The 20,396-nt window shown below is 41.3% G+C and overlaps 1 protein-coding gene across 2 annotated transcripts in view; it reads right to left on the reverse strand.

The window, feature by feature from the left end:
* DPYS (dihydropyrimidinase) overlaps positions 1 to 13,537 on the reverse strand; it is a 50,850-nt gene extending 37,313 nt beyond the window's left edge. For both annotated transcript variants that reach the window (XM_032786445.2, XM_032786444.2), the window contains exons 1-2: positions 13,162 to 13,537; positions 2,566 to 2,724 (exon numbers count right to left, since the gene is read on the reverse strand). In XM_032786445.2, coding sequence (XP_032642336.1) covers positions 2,566 to 2,724; positions 13,162 to 13,422 — 420 coding nt within the window. In that variant the 5' untranslated portion in view covers positions 13,423 to 13,537. The remainder of the gene's footprint in view (positions 1 to 2,565; positions 2,725 to 13,161) is intronic.
* Between the last annotated feature and the right edge of the window lie 6,859 nt (positions 13,538 to 20,396).

A 20,396-nucleotide genomic window follows, 5' to 3' on the forward strand; every position in this document is an offset into this window, starting at 1 on the left:
GCCTGGAATTTGTGGAAAGAGCCCTGCACCATATGCAGATTAATATTCAATTTCTCTTTCTCAAAAGGTTAGAGAGTGGAGTAGGTCTGGGCAAGTTTTGATCCAGGAGTTTAGATCTTTCAGACCAAATGCTAAACCAGCTGGGTCCCTTCTGGGAATTAACCTCTGGCATACTCAAAGAGTAAGGACAAATCTGGAATGACTGATAAGGAAAAGGTTTCTGCTGTTTAGGGCTGTGATCCGGGGGCTATGTAATATTCAGTCATTTGGGATATTTTGTTCCAGTTCTCAAAAGAAAATCTAATCATCATCTACATGGAAGCTTCCTTTGTCTCCTGCATGGATCCCCAGTCATGGAATTTCTGGGCTCAGTAGACTCAAGGCCCTGATCACTAACAGTATATCCTGGAACCGGAAGGGATTCATGTTTCATAGCCTTGTGTTCCCCACCCTGAGTACTAACTGGATCCAGAGGCATCTTCTAAACCTCCAAACCTCTCCGTGGTAACCAAAGGATTCTCACAGGCTGGTGCCTTAAAAACTTCAGCTTGCTTTTATTTTTATTTGTTTTGCGGGCAGCTTGAATTTTACTGTTTGGATTTAAAGGTAAGTTCTTCCCAGGCACATTGGGAAGTTAGTGGATTCTGGACTGACACAAGATAGAAGCAAATAAGAAGAAAGTCCCTCATGTACTGTGCTTTGTTACATGTATTTGTTTAAAGGAATAAGCCTGTAATAGCTGCTAGGCCACCAGGGAATTTGGGAGAGTGAGGGCAACCAGGTGAGGATTTCCAGGCCCACCCCCTGGGTGTTTTGTGGATGGCTGAAATTTATATCTAGATTAAAAACAGCCAAATTACAGAATTTGGAAGAGACCCTGGAACTAGAGGGGAGGGGAGGGAATGAGGGAATATGCCCCATCTGGGGAGCCTCTCTCTCCAGTATCAGAATATGTGCTCATCTGGGAAGCCCCTTTTGCCCCTCTCCCCGTTATTCCAGGGCATATGCCAATCTGAGAAGCCTTTCCTTCTAGGGCATACTCCTATTTGGGCCCAAATATGCCTGATAAATTGCAGTCTGTGTCATTAGTAGGAGACACATCACAGTATCACTTTGCTTGGTCTTGGTCACCCACTAAAACTGTTTCTATATAGTGATGTAAGGCAGTGTCATGGATAAGGAACAGTGCTGAACGTTCAGAGTCCTGGGTTTTATTATCAGAACTGACACAGACTTCCTGAGACCTTGGACAAGTCATTTAGACCCTTAGCCTGCAATTGACTTTGCGTGGGTGGAACTATGGGGTTCTGCATAGGTGCACGAATTTGCCCACATTTAGCCAGCTGCAGGGTTGGAGCGTTAACTGCTCAATAAAATGAAGATGATAATACAATACTTCTGACTGTTACTTTGCAATCCTCTGAGGATTATTATTAAATGATCATTAATTATGATCTCTAACATCTGGGTGAGTCTACTCCAGGGAACCTGTGAGATCCATTAGACCCAAGAGAGACTTCTGAATTGGATATTAGAACATTTACTCTGGGATCAGAGATGTCAAACATTTAGCACACTTGCTATATTCATGCAGGTATGGCGGGGTGGCGGTGGTGGAACTGACAAACTAATAGGTCTGTTTTGTCTTTAAACTCTAGGGTCTGGTAAAGGAATTCTAAAGAATCTAAGTTTTCTGTTGATTTAAATTAGAATTAGATGCAGTAGCTGCTAGAACATGGGGAGCTGGTGGTATACCAAAAGGCATGACTTATGTACGTCTTCATCTGGTTTGCCTGGCTTTCCCTTTCTGTCTGAAAAATGTAAGGACTTCCATTTTTCTTGATAAATTAAATGCATTTATGCAGCCCAAGACTACAGAACAAAATGAATGGAATTCTAAATATAAAAACAGGGCATGTCACTAACTTACACTTAGCCAGTGTTGATGCTATTTCCAATGTATTTCTACTGTCCTAAGGCTCATGCATTAAGCTTTACTGGCTAATTTATTTGTTCCCTTTTATACAATTACAAAGTTGTGACCAATGCATGAAGTGCTCAGTGCACAGACTCCCATGCCTGGGTGTTACAGGACTACTGTCTTAGTGTGTAATTTGAGGAGTTAAAAACGGTAATTAGAAAGAACCATATCCTGGTATTTAATATTAGTATCATTAATAGAGCACCTCACATTCTATATGATCCCAAAGAACGGGTCTCGTTCTGAGAAATGCAAAATTCCTGAAAGTCCCATTGAAATCAATGGAAATTTTAGGTGATCATCAGGGTTTTAGTACTTCTCTTGGTCAGGCCCAGTATGTGCAAGAATGAATGAGGTTTTCCTGGATCTCTCAGTCAAATTGACAGCCCCAATTGTGTTCAGTTTGTGAGATCTAACAAAATCACACTACAGGGCAACACTACTGCAGGCCTTTGCAAATACAGGTAAGTATTAATACATTTTACTTATGTTAGCACGTTACACTTTACATCTGAAATCTAGTCATGAATAATTCAACTTAACATTAAGAAATCAATATAACGTCAACACACTATTGTATCTACCTTGCTGCTCCACCATGTAACTGCCACATGCAGTGCGTAATCACAGCAGACTTTAGCATCTGCCCAGCTCCTCCACGTGTCATAGGCTTCAACAAGGGAACAGCCTTTCTGAGGTATTGCAAAGTCAATGATCATAGTGGTGCCTCCTGCTAGAGCAGCCTGAAATCACAGGAGTCGCAGTTATTTAGCCATCGGTGATGAAAGGTTCCTCTCACTTCTCTTCCTTCTCCATGATGTTGCTACATCTTGTATATCTTCAAAATCAGTTTTTCCTCTCTATGCCCACCTTTGTCCATGCATTGAAAATCTATATGCAATTTAAGACTCATCTTGTATGAAATCTGAGTATAGAGTGTGATGGTGCGGAGACCTACCTGATTTCTATCAAGTAGGACATTAACTTTCTGCTTAGGTGTGTCACAGATGTAAAGGGCCAAGTAATGAAGCAGGGCTGAGGACTGAGGTCCCAACTAGGCATTCAGAAGGAACACAGGAAACTAAGACTAAGCAAATTTGATAGTTACACAGGCTCCAAACTGCACTAAAGATTTGAGAGTCTGCAGCATTCGTGCATCATTGAATGTCTCTAACCAGCTGGAACATGAAACAGGGAGAAGAGTGCCAGAACTACTGTAGGCACATAAATCAAAGTGGATATGCTTTTCCAGGGTCCAATGAGTTGGCAAAATAAATCCAAATATCAGCAGAAGAATGGAGGCAGAAAGGATGCCTTTGAATTATGGTACCTCCAATACAGAACAGCATCAGTTTAAAAACTTGAGTCTTGTGGGACACGAAAATTACTTTTAAACTATATTTAAAATGTATTTATCAATTGAAAAGGGGGATAACCCAGGGAAGTAGCAAAACTCACAGATGATGCAAAGTTAGCTAGGTAAGTCATGACTAGAGAGGACTGGGAGGGACCTCAGAAAGACTTAATAAAAGGTAGGTGATGGGCTTCACAATGGCAAATGAAATTCAGTATTGAGGAATGTAGAATAATGCAGACTGGAAGACATACATTGCTGGGTTCTTCCTTAACTGTAATCACTCAGTAAAAGACTTCCATCTCAATGTGGGCAATTCAATGGAAACCTCTGTTCAAAACAGCAATTATAATGCTTTTTATATAAATCAGTGGTATTGTCCCACCTGGAACACTAGGTTCAGTTTTGGTCACCCTATCTAAACAAGGCAGCAGAAATAGAAGGGATTCAGAGAGAGGCAACAAAAATAATTAGGAAAGGCTCTTGTATATAAAATGATTGAAAAGACTGGGACCATTTATTTTAGATAGGGAAAGACTAAGGCGGATATGAAGTGCAGGGAAAACAAACCAACTGCGCTTATTTATTCTCTCATACATAGTGCACAAATAAGGAAACATTCACTCACAACAAATTTAGGATTGATACAGGAAACATTTTTAAACAGTCCACATTTAACCTCTGGAACTCATTGCCACAAGATATCAACTGCAAAAGCATGGCTGTATTCCAGAAAGGATTAGATAGTTTCATTGAAATATCTTTTTAGTGGAAAAAAAAAACTTTCTTTTGGTGGGGACACAAAAACTCACACTTCAAATATAAATCAATCACTATCTGCATGGCATTAAGAAGGAACTTGCTTTCTAAGGAGGATTATTCATTAATTGTCCACTGTGGGGTTTCTTGCACTTTTCTTTGAAGCATCTTGTAGTAGGTCACTGTGAGAAATAGGATACTGGACTAAATAAAGCACCAATCTGCTCCAGCCTGTCAATGCTCTTATTATTTAGCTCGATCAGCCAGAAGCTCTCCTTCTCTGAATAGTATCCCTTTGCACAGCTGTTAAGCCCAGGTCAGATCAAAATTCACTGGGGTTCACATTAACATTGCAATACTCTTTTCCTATTTCCATCTCACTCAACATGTTACTGCGTCTTCGCCTTTCCTAAACCTGTTTGCTGAAGCCACCAGAATTTACCATAGAGCTATTTCTTCTTTCAACCTCACAGTCCCTTCTTTGTTTCCCAAAACAATTTAATATTCTACCTACCACTATCTGGATGCCAGAATTGGAGAAATTTTTGCCACAACAGCTTTTCTGTTTCTCATTGTGTATTTCAAAGCAATGCTCTTAAGAGAGCAGTCAGAAGACTTTTGAACGTTCCATCGGTTTGGGTTTTGCAAATCACTTTCGTCAATGTCAGTGCAACTTTTCACACACATTTGCATTCCCTTTATTGTGAGATTTTATTTTGAAATAAAAACAGCCCATCTCTCATAATACAAAATGCAATCAAACCTTGTCGGTAAGCACTTTTAAAAAAATAGGTATTTCTACCTCCTTACCCTGTCTGCCAATCTTTTTTTCCTTGACATCTGCAACTACAGATATGCAGTGCTTTTATTTGTTAAATTGGAAGGACAAAATTCAGTCCCCTAGCTAATCATTTACACTACATTTCACAATGATTCTGATATAAATGTGGCCCTGTGATCCTTCTTGCTAAAGTATGTGTTTAATGATGCCTTATGGCAGCAGTTTTTTATATTTTCCATATTTGAATCCCATGTTACAACAGAAGCAACAAAAAAAAAAAGTCCATCTTGCCAAGTGTCCTGTCTCCAACAGTGTCCCATACCAGAGCTTTGGGTGAGTGTACAGAACAGGGCAATTATGGAGTGATACACCTATCTTCCACTCCCAGTTTATGACAGTCAGAGGTTTAGGGTCACCCCGAGCATAGGGTTCCATCCCTGAGCATCTTGGTGTAGCCCTAGCAAATTAAGACACTGTATATTTCACACTGCTATACTGTTTAGTGATGATCCCTCTTATATTTTATCCATTAAAACAGATTCTTCCCTAAATTGGGCTACACAGAAATTTCTCTTATAAAAGTTTCTATGTCTCTTTCTCTATTGGACCTACATCACATATTTCTCAATTCCTATGTGTAAATATGATCTAACTGCCTGGTTACCTCTATCATTACATGTGGGATCTTTCCATTTCATCTAAACAAAAAGAAAGGGAAGATGATGATGGACTACAGCTGTGCAAGTAACAGATTCTTCAGTTTCCTAACAGTTCCAAAAAATCTAAAATAAATTGGATTGACCAGGACCAAAGTCACAATTGTTTGAAATTTTCAGTTTCAAAAAAGTTAGAAAAAATTCATTTTGAGTAAAAAAAAAAAACATTTTGTTTGACCTGAAATGTTTTGTTTAATTTTTGAGCAAAGGAAATGAAGAGTTAGATTCCAAAAGAATCCCCTTATGACCTTTGGAAGTGGTTAGGGAACTCATCTGTGATGTGCGAGACATGAATTCAAATCCCTTCTCTTGAAGAGGGACTTAAACCTAAGTCTGCACACTCCTAGGTGAATGCCCTAACCACCAGTCAATAGCATATTCTAGGGTGTGTTGCTCAATCTTTCCTGCTGGAGTTATTGCATCTTGAATAAAATACTTTGGGGAAGAGAGAAAGAAAATGACTCTATAGCCTGGGTGGTTACTGCTGGGCTAAAAATGTTATGTAGGGTGGCACCACCACTGTCAATCTAACCACTCTACCCCACAATTATTTCAAATGAACAATTGCAATTTAGCCTTATATAGTGCTGAACAATGTACTGCAATATTTATATGTTGTTGTACAATCAAGCGTTTATTCTTGTTGTATTTGATCCTGGAGTGAAGCAGTGGTTCAGGGTCAAGAAACTAGGTTCTATTTCCATCTTTTCTATATACTTACTGTGTGGGGATGATTGGCAAGTCACTCTGTCTCTGTGCCCCAGTTTTCCTGTCTGTAAAATGAGGATAGTAATACTTCTCTAGCTTGCTGGAAGGCTAGGAAAATTAATATTTAAGTGCTGTTGAGAGCCTCTTATAAAAAGCCATGCAAAAGAAGATATGTAAAATGATATATTCTATTCAAAACCTGTGTCAAAAGTATCACATGGTTGCAATGAGAGGCATTCAGGAAATGCCAAAATTGTTGCATGTGCATTCTCCACTCGGCCTGCTTATGCACATGCTTTAAACATGGCCTGCAATTCCATGATCACATGGGTACTTCTGCAGGAACCTGCCTCGTTTTAGGTTTTGAAGCCTATCTACACATATTATCTTATTCTTGCAATTCAGTATCTTTTACATACTTCACTAAAAGAAAAGTCATGAATCCTTAAAAAACAGATGTAAAGTAATAGTATCTCTCACTATATCATAAAAGTACCACTGACAGCTAGTGAAAAAACTTGTATGTAAGTTGCATGGGGCAGGGACAATCTTTTTGTTGTGTGTTTTTACATCACCTACGATATTAATTATTGTTATTATGTGGCTTTCATAGCATTACTGTATATTTCACAACTGTTAGATTAGCCTTATGAAATACAACATATTACAGTAGGGGATAATTTTACAGTATTAGAACAAATAGAAATGTGGCATGCAAACGATAAAGCCAGTTGGATGATGGCTGAGTTACTGCAATGTCATAGTCTTATGTCCTGATCCGGTAACACTTACAATTAGGTATAGAGGCTACTCAAAAAAGAGAGCATGTTGTCCAGTAGTATGTGATTGTGCCCCTAGTACCTAACAAAGTTTTCCATATTGGTTTTGAAATCAAGCCAAGTTTAAAACCAGTGCCCTCCCACACCTCCTGCAGCCCTAGCCCTGGGCTCTCCCCCCTCCCCACCTGCACCCTCCTTCTGCCACAGCCCTGGGTCACTGGCAACTCACTCCCAGGGTGGACCATTCAGCAGGAATTTTGGATGTGCACAGAACACAGACAGGACTGGGTCCCATATGGTTACAGAGCTGCAATAAAGTGGAACAATTTTCAGCTTGTGTGATTGCAGGATATCTGGATGCATATTATAAGACTGTCTACATAAATGAGGAAAAGTTGAGATGCCTTTATTATTCTTTTGTTCCACTCTCTCTTTCTATGGGTAATCTGCCAATGCAGTATCACTGTCTTCCTTTCAAACAAACAAACAAACAAACAAACAAAAGGCAATGGCTGTTGAAAATAGCAATCCCAGTCCTGATAACCACTGGGAAGCATTTCTTGCTCAATTTTATCCTACTTTTTTCTACAGCAAGTTACAGTGGATCAGTATATTTGATTTGGGAGAAATGAAGTAACACCTGCCCAAATTGAGCTTGAGCACTCCTGAATTTTGAGGTGTTCAAATCTGGAAGGCAGGTGCTAGGTGTGTTTGTGGGGGAGGGGGGGTTCTGGGCTCTGCAGGGGAGAATGGCAGCATGTACGCAGCAGCATGTCTGGCACTGCGCAGAGCCAGACAAGCTGGTCTGAGTGGCATGGTAAGGGGGCTGGGGTGTTGGAGAAAGCGTAGGAGGCTCCGGGGGGGGCAGTCAAGGGACAGGGAGCAGGGCGGTTGGATGGGTCAGGGGTTCAGGGGGGCAGTCAGGGACAAGCAGCGGTTGGATAGGCATGGGAGTCCCAGGGATTTGTCAGGGGACAGGTAGAGGGTGGGGTCCTAGGAGGGAAGTTGGGGGGGGGTCTCAGGAGGGGCAGTTGGGGATAAGGAGAAGGGAGGCTTAGATAGGGGATGGGGTCCCAAGGGGCAGTTGGGGGAGGGGTCCCAGGAGGGAGCAATTGGGACAAGGACCAGAAGTGCTTAGATAGGGGGTGGGGTCCTGGGGGGCAGTTGGGGCCAGGGGTCCGAGGATGGGGCAATCAGGGGACAAGGAGCAGCAGCACTTAGATAGGGGGTGGGGTCCCAGGAGGGGGTGATCAGGGGACAGGGAGCAGGGCGGGGTTGGATGGGTTGAGGTTTCTGTGGGGGGCAGTTGGAGGAAATGGATAGTGGCAGGAGGGGGCTACCCTCCCTCCCTGTGGAGTGTCCTGTTTTTTGAATGTTAAAATATGGTATCCCTATCACTCACAGCACGCTGCCGCATGAGGTCCCCTCTCCTTCCTTTCCAGTTGGTAGTGGCCAAGGGAATGCTGGGAAATGTAGTTCTTTCCCTGCTCCAAGGCTGGCTCTATAGGCATGGAGCTAACCAAGGAACTACAGCTCCCAGAGCCTCCTGTGGGCTATCAGCTTCCCTGCCGCCCCTGCAAATGGGCTGCCCCAAGCAGGTGCTTGCTTTACTGGTGCCTAGAGCCACCCCGGCTGAAGAAGCATATCTGTGCCACACTAATAATACAAACCAGCCTTAAAACCTACATTGGTGGACACTGGAAGGTCATCTCAGTGAAAGTGAATCCTCCAATGACTCAGGACCTCCTACACTGGAATAGAGGGGGCATGGCACAACAATGGGCACGGCCACAGCTTCCCACACCTTAGCTGCTATCAGCACTCCTGAGCTCCTAAGAGCTGGCCCAACTTACAGCAGACTTTGATCTGTTCTAATTTAGGTTAGGGAACTGTCATGGTACACAGCTGTGCCTGGACTGTGGCGAGAGCAAAGCTGTCTCAAAGCCACTTTTGCACTCTCCCTCCCAAGTTGTGTTGTGCTTGCCTTAATTACAGCAAGGATCTGATCCAGAGAATATAGGACAATGTACTAGATACAATTTTAACAAACAAAAATCATGTTAAAACCTTAGAGAGATAAGGTGGGTGAGGTAATATCCTGAGACCTACATGGCTAGAACTATACTGCATACAATGTATGTTAAAACCTTGTAATTCATCAGAACTTCCACCAAGCCTGTACAGGTTAAAAGATGTACAATTCAGTGATTCCAGGGACATCACAAAACACTTTCACTCTGTTCTTAATTTAGAACCTCTTGATGTATATGTGTTTATAGCCTCACAGTCATAGTTAACTATGTAGCACCTTTTATATGTCTATGTCCAGAGCAGTTACTAGACTTCATGCAATTTAATCTGGAGAGTTTTCATGTTTCTTAGCAACACAGGATTGTTCTACTGGAATAATATCTTGTGCCTATTGTAGTACATTTAAATAGACATTTAGAGCCAAATTTTATTTTTCATTTTTATGTGAGTTATTTATATTTACAAAATAAATTATTTGTTTGGTTTATTCCAGAGACAGCATCTTTTGCTATTGATTCTAATCTGAATAAATACCATCGCATGAATCAATTATAGACATGAAGTAGCTACATACAGGGCCCATTCTTTCAACACTTGCTCACATGAATAAGAGGAAAGTTCAGGCCCAAAGTAAACTCCTAGAAAAGTTAGGTAACATGCATTAACCTTTCCAAGTTACCTAACACAAACAGTGCAATACCACTCCCACTGCCAAAGTTTCCATAATGGTCAATTATAACAGGTTCATAACAGAGCTTCCCAATTTAACTCACTCAGGAAATCATGATTTCTCTAATTTAAGATTTAGGTTTAAGATTAAGATTTAGGACTTCAAGGCTGCTCTGTCAGTTGATAAACTGGAGAAACTACAGAGTGATATGTCCTAAATGGCTAGCACTGAACCTACACTGGATTAGATGGGCATAAAGTCTAATCCAGAATGGCAAGTCCGATGTTCCTAATGCAACAAAGGCAGAAGTAAACAGGATCACCATTATAAAGATTTCTGTGTCCACATTAAAAGGAGGATCTCTTAAGAACATGAAGGCTCTTCTTGACTACTCTCTGGTCACAGATAATCATGTCAGAAAAACAGACAAAGGTTCAACCCTTTTCTGGGTAGTCAACCGAGCAGTTCTGTCTCCTGCAGCTAATACTGATCTATGGGTTCCAGCCTCCTATTTCTAAAAGTAGCCTATTCCAGAGGCTTAAAAGAAAGTAAAACCAAATGAAATCTATTATGCAGCTGGTCATAGGGGGAAGTTTTTCTTGATCCAGCTGGTGATCAGATTATGCTAAGGCACAAGGACTGACAGTTCTTTTTATCCGATCTACTGCGTATGGGCATAAGCAACTAACACAAGAATTTTAATGCGCTTCCCAGCTGCTTCTAGGTCCTCTCAGAGCTCCTGATCTCTCTCTCTTGTCTGGCCTTTATAGCCTCAAATGTGCTTCAGCCCTCTTGACTGCCTGAGCCTGTGCACTTCATCTGTTCACCTGCTGTCAGTATTTCATCACTATGTGACTGTATGACTTGGATGTGTGACTAAACATGTCATTTGTATCATCAGTGGAGCATTTGTGTGGTGTATTCTTGTTATTATCACTATCCAATATAAATAAATTCCATGTTAAATGGATTAAGAACTAACTGACAGATCTCAAAAAATAATGGTTTATGGGGAATCATCATCGAATGGGGGTATTGCTAATGGGCTCCTCAGGGACTGACTTTAGGCACAATACTATTCAATATTTTTGGCAAGGATCTAGAGGTAAATATAAAATCAGGGCTGATAAAGTTTGGGAGAGTTGTGAATAATGATGAGGACAGGACAGTTATATAGAACGATCTGGCTCTCTTGGTAAGCTGGGCTCATTCAGAAAAAAGTCATATCTAGGAACAAAGAACGCAGGCCATGACTGCAGAGTGGGGGACTATCTCCTGGAAAGCACTTACTCTGGAAAGGATTTAGGGGACATATTGGACAAAAAATGGAACCAGGAGCTCTTACTGCGATGTTCTGGCAAAAAGGGGCTAAGGCAATGCTAGGATGTATAAAGAGGGGAATAGTGAGTAGGAGGAGAGAGGTGATTTTACCTCTGCATAGGGCAGAGACTGATACTAGAAAGCTGCATAGAGTTCTGGTGTCCACATTTTAAAAAGCATGTGGAAAAACTGGAGGGTGTGCAGTGAAAATGACTCTGAGGCTGCAGAGAATGTCTGACAGCGAGAGACTTAAGGGGCTCAATCTACTGAATTTATCAAAAGGATCAAGATATGATTTGATTACAGTGCATAAACACAGGAAAAAAATACCAGGTACTAAAGGGCTCTTTAATCTAACGGAGAAAGGCATAAGAAGATTCACTGACTTGGAAGTTAAACCTGGACAAATTCATATGAGAAATAAGGCACAAAATTTATTTATTTTAACGGTAAGGGTGATTAACTAACAACTTGAATTTTCAATTTCTAATACCCAGTACACACAAAAAGCTGCTTATTGAACAATTTACAAACCAAGAGTTATTTTTGGAAATTATTTGTATAATGACAGTTTTGAGAAAAATGTAATCAGCTCCTAGACAGCTTACAGATATAAAGTCTTAAATTCATATAATAGATTCACTGCTAATTATTCTCTCATATCTACCAGCTACCCATCACAGAGCTTGGATTTTGCAAAACTCCTATGATTAAGTTTAAAATGCTCTTTCAGTTGTCAACCTTAATAAAGATTCATGAATGTAGAGATCAAATATTTTAATGTCTTTTAAAACTATGTTCTAAATCTACCTTAAAACAGGAAACATGACATGTTTGACATACAAGTTACTTTACTATGCTAGAAAATCGCTTTGCAAAAATCATTCTTTACTGAGCGCTTTGCAGTAAATTTAAAATCCATCTGTTATAACAATTGGCAATGGCCTAGGTGCATATTAAGAAAAAGCACTCTAATAATGATGAAAAATGCAATGTAAGAATCCCCATACAATATGTTGTACTCTCAATATTAACTCCAGTGTATATTGGTAACTTAAGGGTAACACTCATTACAAGACTGTTGTAATTATCCCAAAAAACAAATATTACAAACTCTGAAATTCAGAGTTAACGTTAAATACAAAAGAAATCCTAATAAGTTAAAGTATGGAAATGCATAGTTGAGACACCCAAAGAACTTTAACTCTGCTCTGTGGTGAAAACACAGGGTCAGCAGGAAATGAAAATCTGATCTATGTTTCAAAATCAGGTAAATCTAATTTGTGATCACAGATACTAAAATGCCTTAAATCATAATGGTATGGTTATTGCATGACATCACTACATAGCAGAACTAAAGTTTAATTTAACTTATTTCAATTACTGGATATATTTTACAATATAACATACATGAAATATGAATTTAACCTAGACTTAATTTAACTCAGTCTTCCTTATGAGAGTACACAATTGTGTTCTCTTTTCTGCAAACAGCAATTCTGCCTTTAGAGGACTGGATAGTTCAGGGGATTGGTAATGGGATACAGACTCAGTTTGGGACATCAGTTTGACTCCAGCGGAGGCTGCTAATGGCCCAAATTTACTGGCAGGGCAGAGTGAGGAATGGTGAGCATCTGCAGTGCTGTAGGTGCTCTGGGGACAGAGAACTTCAGTCTCCAGGGCACGATATCACCAAGTTATAAACGGAATTAAATTAAATTGACTAATTTCAATCAATTCTAAAATGTACAAACACTTCACTACACTAGAGCTGCTCATGTAATTTACTTGGCTTGCAAAGGTGAAGCAAACAGAACCCAAGCACAGAACTAAGGAAAATGAGGATATCACTGGTAGCTACAAACTGGATCCACACTGGACCTTCCTTGGTAGAGAGAGACAGAGGTAGTAAAACATGGAAGAGAAAACACTCTTCCTTTCTGTGCTAACCCTCTAAAAAGGGAGCCAAGGTGTTCAGGAGATGCCTTCTTTCCTAGAGCAAGAGAGTTGAACAGGTGGTAATGAATTTTCCTCCTGGTAAAGACAGGACAGATTGATTTACCTTTGTTCCCTGGTAGAAGTCATCTTTGGACTGGGTGCCCATGAAGGGGAACTGCATGTGTGTGTGGGTATCAATCCCCCCAGGCAGCACCAATCTGTTGCAAGCATCTATAACTAGGAGCTCAGCAGGTGCCCTAAGCTGCAGGTGTGGTCCCACTGCCCGCACTATTCCATCCTCCACATACACATCAGCCAGCTGCGAGTAGTCATCATTCACCACTCTCCCTCCTTTGATCAAAATCCTCTGATGTAGGGAAGCCATGGCTTTGCTGCAGGCTCCTTGCAGATGTGCCCAGCAGTGGAGCCTGAGTTCTGAGGACAGCAGGACAAGCTGTGGCACTATCAGGCAACAGGCTCAGGCTTCTTTTCTCTAGGAATACAGACTGAGAGAACAAGAACACTCTGCATGCGTTCCTTTGGAATGAAGCAGACAGATTCCTGGTGGTCTCTCTAAAACTGATCCCAGCAGTTCCTCCTGAAAGGTGCTTTGCTGCCCACTCTCCCTCACCAGTCTGCTTCTCTCATCATGTCAAGTTATTTACATGCGGCTCCCAAACATAAGTGACATACTGGTATTTATAGCTCTATCAGAGGACTCTCCTCCTGCACCACTAACTCCTCCCACTGCCCCCAGCTTAGCATGTAACGTCTGCTGATCACTGCTCTGACCCGGTCAGAGAAAGCAGGGGTTTCACCAAGTTCTTTTAAAATATTTAAATAGTGACTGTGGGGCCACATTTTCAGAATAGCTCAGCTCCTGTTTAGGCATGTAATAAGGGCCACATTTTCAAGAGTGCTGAGCCTTGATGCTCCATCTATGATGCTTATAGCCAGATTTTCAGAAGTGAGCAATGTACAACATGCTGAGCTATTTTGCAAACCTGGCCACTTATTTTGCTGTCTAAATGGGAACTGAGCTCTTTAAAAAGCTAGTGTTTAGTGCTGGGGTGATGGCTCTGGAGCCTGTCTTTACTCAGATTAGGGACAGCACAAGCAGCAGTGCAGGCTTCAGTCCCACCCACATGGTAGGCTTCAGCTGGATTAAGGCAAACCTGGGCTCCAGGCAAAGTAACAATTAGGGTCACCTCACCACTGCAGAGGGCTCCCTTCCAAACCTAAAAGCAGCAAAGAGTCCTGTGGCACCTTATAGACTAACAGACATTTTGGAGCATGAGCTTTTGTGGGCGCCTGCAGGATGAAGAAAAGAATCTAAATTCCACTGGCTTTCAATGAGGCACTTAGGTGCTTTTGAAAGTTTTACCCTTGGAACTAAATATATTGCTGGCAGATATCAAAGCTCTGTCCATTTATTTAGTTCACACAGACAAACAAGAAAATCTTGTACCAGCAACATTTACGTAAACTTGGTAAATGTTTGATATGGTCATAGTGCAAAAGCACCTTCTTGGACTGGCCTGAATTACCCCCACAGGATAGATGTAACCTCCCACTGGAGCCCCTGGGAAGAGAATTCATCATCATCTCCTGCCCCAGATGTCTTTCTCCTAGGGCGGGATTTTTATTAAGCATCTTTGCCTTCCAGTGGGACTTGTTCTCCGACATACTTTGAAAATCCTATCCCAAAGATTTTTCCAAACTTCCCTTCACTCAATTTAAAAATTGTCTTTATTATATAATCATTACCTGACCCTGTACTGCATAAAAGAGTTTGTTGTTGAGCAATGTTTGCTCATATTACACTCTTACATAATTCAGTGATTTGAGAGACTGCGTCAAAATAATTTGTGCCCTAGCATTTTCACTTCTCTGGAGCCACAGAAATATTGACAAGGTAGAGACAATGGAAGAAAAGATTTGAAAGCCTAACTTGAAACAGACTAATGGTTTTGTGATCAGGAACAAAGTAAGTATTCTCAGGAAACTATACCTAGATTCTCTGGCACAACAAATACAGAGAAATGTTAATAGGCAGAGAGATTATGCATTTTAGAGACCATTTTAATTGCATGATCTCAAAAGCAAAGGCAAACCCAACCTAGATCTATTTTTGACCAACATGGAGTCAGTTGCTGTACAACATAGTCTAAGGAATGGTTACCTAGGGAGGTGATGGAATCTTAGAGGTTTTTAAGGCCCAGCTTGACAAAGCCCTGGCTGGGATGATTTAGTTGGGGTTGGTCCTGCTTTGAGCAGAGGGTTGGACTAGATGACCTCCTGAGATCTCTTCCAACCCTAATCTTCTATGAGATGCGTGTGAGAGACTGCAAGAATGTAGTTTTGTAGGATTTAATAAATGCAGTGAACATAGAACAGCCTCAAAGCCGCCTTAAATTAAGGTGCAACATATTTCAGTTCCTCTGAAAGAGATATATGCTATCAGAATCCACTGATTTGCTCCATCACAGCTTATCTTTCAGATCTTGCTCTTATTTAAAATTTGGTGGCAGATTATACTCTCCATGCAAGAGGGTTTCTGAGCCAACACCCAGAAATTAGTCAGTGGCTAACCATACTGCATCAATATAAGGGTTAGGAAGGTGCCCCTATAGGGATCCTATGGTGCCAACTGGCAGAGGATGCAGAGGGTTTTACAGGTATCTGCTGGGTTGGATATCTGCATAATATTTCACTGAAGGGTAGCATGCAATGTCTTTCCAGGAGCCGGTAGCCCACTGGTCATCCTAATCATTGCAATGGATAATAATTTAGGAGTTTTGTATCTATACTAAAAGATATATGATTTACAGCTTAAACAGAAAGGAAAAAAAAATCACATTTAATTGAAATTAGTAATACCACAGATCAAACAGAATAAACGCTGAATAAGTTATTTGATGGAACAGATGAAGTATTGACCACCCTTGTAGGGATGGAAATTGGTTAGAAGGGGTGGATTGTTGTCCACACTATCCTCATTAGGGCATTATTTACGCTTTATGTTACATGGGAGGAAAGATTAGGACATTAAGTCAAGAAATGCCTAGGAACAAGCCACATTCAGTCCAACCTATTTCCATTCCCCTTCTAGCCACAGTTAGTTCACCAGCAGCATCCACAGCCACTGTAGAGAGTATTTATGAAGAAGTGCATTACATAAACTCACATCAAGTACCAGAACCTCCATATGCTTTGTATGTCATTAATAGTCCATAGAAACAGTATGTCAACCACCCAAGCTTCAGCACAAAGGAACAGCCAGCCCCTAATAAGTACAGGACACTTACATATAACAAGTAAGTTTTAAGTTATGTTTAATACACAGCAAACACTATAATTCAGTACAATGTGTGAGATGGGGTTATTTTTCCATAATATTCACCCCATCAAAGGTGTGTGTGTGGGGACTTGTAGACAATTATTTCACTTAATAATTTAAGAGAGGATTTATTGTATTGATTAATCACATTGATTACACTCAATGTGTTAGCTATATAAGCAAAGTAAGAGTATAATGCAAGGCATACAGGCTGAGGGCTGTAATATTTCAGCTTACCCATACTAGGCCTAAGCACTAGAAACACAAGTAAGTGACCCAGGAATAATCCTGTACCAGACAAGTTACAAGATTACTGTAAAGAATGTGCAAATGGGTAATTCTGAGATCCAGAAAAGACACGCTAGAAAAAACTAGGTCAGACCAGGAAAGGAGAGTGAGACTGGTCATAGAAGAATAGGGTTATTCGAAAAAGAAAGATTGTTAACACTACTTAATTATTGCATCAGAAACGATTGACTGAGCAGAAACAGTTATTAGTAACCTATTTTGTAACTGTTGTTCTTTGACATGTGTTGCACATGGTCATTCCACTTCTGGGGTGAGAGTTTCCAGTGCACTAGCTTTGGAAATTTTTTCCCTTAGCAGTACCTGTTGGGGTAGTGTATATGTCCTCTGATGCCTCGTGCTGCTGAACAAACTGATATAAAGGGGAAGGAAAGTGGGACATGAATGGGCACATATAGCACATATAGAAGAATAACAGTTACAGAACAAATCAGTAATTGTTTTTAATTTGAGTGATTGCACATGCCAATTTAATTTCAGGTGACTCATAGGTAAGTAGAATTGGAGTCTCCCTGAATAATGATACAGGCCAAATCTGTATTTTGCCTGTTAGCTTCAGTCTCTCTGGGGCACCTGGCATTGGCCACTGTTGGTAGACAGATACTGGACTAGATAGACCTTTGGTCTGACCCGGTACGGCCGTTCTTATGTTCTGTTGAAAGATGGTATGAGGAGATGCAAAAGTATGTATTGATGGCCAAGCTGCAGATCTACAAACGTCCTCCATAGGTACTTGAGCTAAAAAAGCTGTAGAACCTGCTTGTGATGTTACTGAGTCTGCTTGGTGGAGATACATTGGTTATGTTGTGGCACAAATGCATGAAAGAGAAACTCCATGACAAGATTCTTTAAGGTGACACTGGAAGACCCTTCATCCTGTCTGCAACTGCAACAAACAGTTGTGAGGATGACCTAAATGGCTTAGTCCAGTTCAAATAAAAAGCTAACACTTTCTTGACATCCAGCATATGGAGTTTCTTCTCATCCTTATGAGCATGAGGTTTAGGAAAGAAAGCTGGTAAGTATATGGCCTGATTGATATGGAAAAGAGAAACCACTTTGGTGAGAAATTTTGGATGAGAGCATATCTTGTCTTGTAAATGACTGCATATGGGGGAGGTGGGAGGGGTATGCGGTGTCCAGAGACCAGGGATCTCAATTTTCTTATCTTTGCAGAGGTAATTGCCACCAGCAAAGCTACCTTCATTGAAAGATGAAGCAAGAAGCAGGTAGCCAGTGGTTCATATTAGCCAATTAGCTTTGTTAAGGCCAGGTTTAAGTCCCAAGGGGATATAATCAGCTTAGACCCTTCAAGAACCTAAATGACAGGGGACTGGAGAAAAGTGAGTGATTATCAATCGGAGGGTGAAAAGTGGACATAGCTGCTAGGTGAACCCTGATGGAACTAACAGAAAGATCATGTTCTTTTGGCTACAACAAATAGTCCAGAACATGCTGTATAGAAACTAAGAGGCGAAACACCTTCTTGCTGAGTTCGTAAAGAGAATTGTTTCCATTTCAACAGGTAAGTGCATCTAGTAGAAGGTTTTCTGCTATTCATGAGGATGCTTTGCATATCCTCTGAACAGACCTCTTCCTGAGACATTAACAATGGAGCATCCAGGCTGGAAGATGAAGAACAACTGAGTTGAGAGGAAGAAGGTGACCATGGTCCTCTGAAATCAGGTCTGGTTTGGTAATGTCAATAGAGATCTAGTTGAGAGGCTCAGCAGAATGGAAAACCAATGCTGACAAGGTCATGCTGGTGCTAGGAGGATCATGCAAGCGTGATGCTGCTTGACTTTTAACACCAATCTGGGAATGAGTGGAACCAGAGGGTAAGCATACATGAGTTTGTGTCTCCAGGGCAAAAGGAAAGCATCCATTAAGACCCTGGACTGTGACCTGCTCTTGAACAAAATTGCTGACACCTTCTGTTGTGAAAAGTAACAAACAGTTCTGTGTATGGATGAGGAACTCCCTACCAGCACCAGACTTAAAAAATGTCTCTTTATGTGGCTGGAGAGACTAGTCATGATGACTGGTGAAAAATCTGCTCAAGTAGTTTGTAAGACTATTCTGGACCCCCAGAAGGTGGGAGGCTGAGATGAGTCACGTTGGGGATGCCAAACTCCCAAAGCAGCATCTTGGCACAGACGACCTGATCTGGCCCCTCCGTCTGTTGCTGCCACGTTGTCTATAGGAACTGGTAAATTCCCTCCCTTGATAGGGGGAGGAAAGCATGACAAGCTACATGAATGGCTCTCAACTGTTTCACATTTATTGGGAGAGCTAAATCTTAGCCAGTGCAGAGACCTTGAGTCTGTAGATTCTCCAGGTGGGCTAATGAACGAAGGACAGAAGTGTCTGTAATCAGAGTCAATGAGGGTTGTAGGGGAACGAAGGGAACTCCCACACATTAGTTGGTCCATCCACCAGTTCAAAGAGGCCAAGACTCCTGTGATCACTGGAACCAATGTGTCCATTGGTTCGCAAATCTAGGAATAAATACACTGAGCTTAATGAACTCTGCAACTTCCTCAGATGAAGCTTGGCATGCTGAACCATGTATGTACATGAGGCCGTGTACCCCAAAAGTCTGTCAGTTCTTTACAGATGTGGTTGGATGAGCCTTTAGGTGAGACGGCCAACAGCCTGGAATCTGGTCTATGGAAAAGAAAGCCCTGGCCACTATAGAACCCATGACTGTTCCTATAAACTATTTTCTGAACAAGGGAGAACACTGCTGATCAATAGGGAAAAGTCAATCCCAATTGTATGAAGATGCACTGAATTCTGGGCCACACTGAATTCTGCCTGGTACCCAGACCAACCTCTCACCAACCAGTTGTCAAGGTATGGTAACACTTGTACTCCCGTTTTCCTTAGGAATATAGCCACCACTGCCAGAATCAGGAAGTAATGTGAATAAAATCCTTTTTCTCGGTGAAGAGGATCCTCCTCTATAGCTCCCAAATGTAGAAGAGACTGGACCTCCAGGAGGAGGGCACCTCGTGAGAGTGATCCCTGGAAAGGGAAAAGGGAAGAACTGAAATAAACTGAAGGGCACATTCCAGTTCCAAACTGCTTAGACTACACCGATCAGTGGAAATATGGCCCCAAGCGTATCAGTGGAATGAAGTGTCAAAAAAAACTTACATACTGGTAAAACAGCCCTCAAAATGGCAATCAAACCAACTGGCATTTCTGGTCTGCCTAGAAACACTGATAGATGAAAATTGAGAAGGGATAGGTCTCCTCCTATGAAGGGCTTGTCTAGGTATTTTTCCCACTTTGAACTTTAGCGTCCAAAAAGTGAGGACCTGTATGTACCCTTCTAAGCTTAATTCCTAGCTTAGATCCGATAGCGTCGCCACTAGTCAAAATATAGTGTTTGGCACACTTTCTGTTCCCCCAAAACCTTCCCTGTGGAACCCAAGACCCAAACCCCTTGGGTCTTAAAACAAGGAGAAATAAGCCATTCCCCTCCTTTCCCCCTCCCAGGGTTACCCTGAGAGACTACACTGATCCAAACTCCTTGGATCTTAAAACAGAGAGGAATTAACCTTCCTCCCCCTCCTTTCCCCCCACCAATCCCTGGTGAGTTCAGACCCAATCCCCTTGGGTCTTAAACAAGGGAAAAAAATCAGGTTCTTAAAAAAGAAAGCTTTTAATTAAAGAAAGAAAAAGTTAAAATTATCTCTGTAAAATCA

The sequence above is a fragment of the Chelonoidis abingdonii genome, chromosome 2, assembly GCF_003597395.2.
Source record: "Chelonoidis abingdonii isolate Lonesome George chromosome 2, CheloAbing_2.0, whole genome shotgun sequence".
In the NCBI taxonomy this organism is placed as follows: domain Eukaryota; kingdom Metazoa; phylum Chordata; order Testudines; family Testudinidae; genus Chelonoidis; species Chelonoidis abingdonii.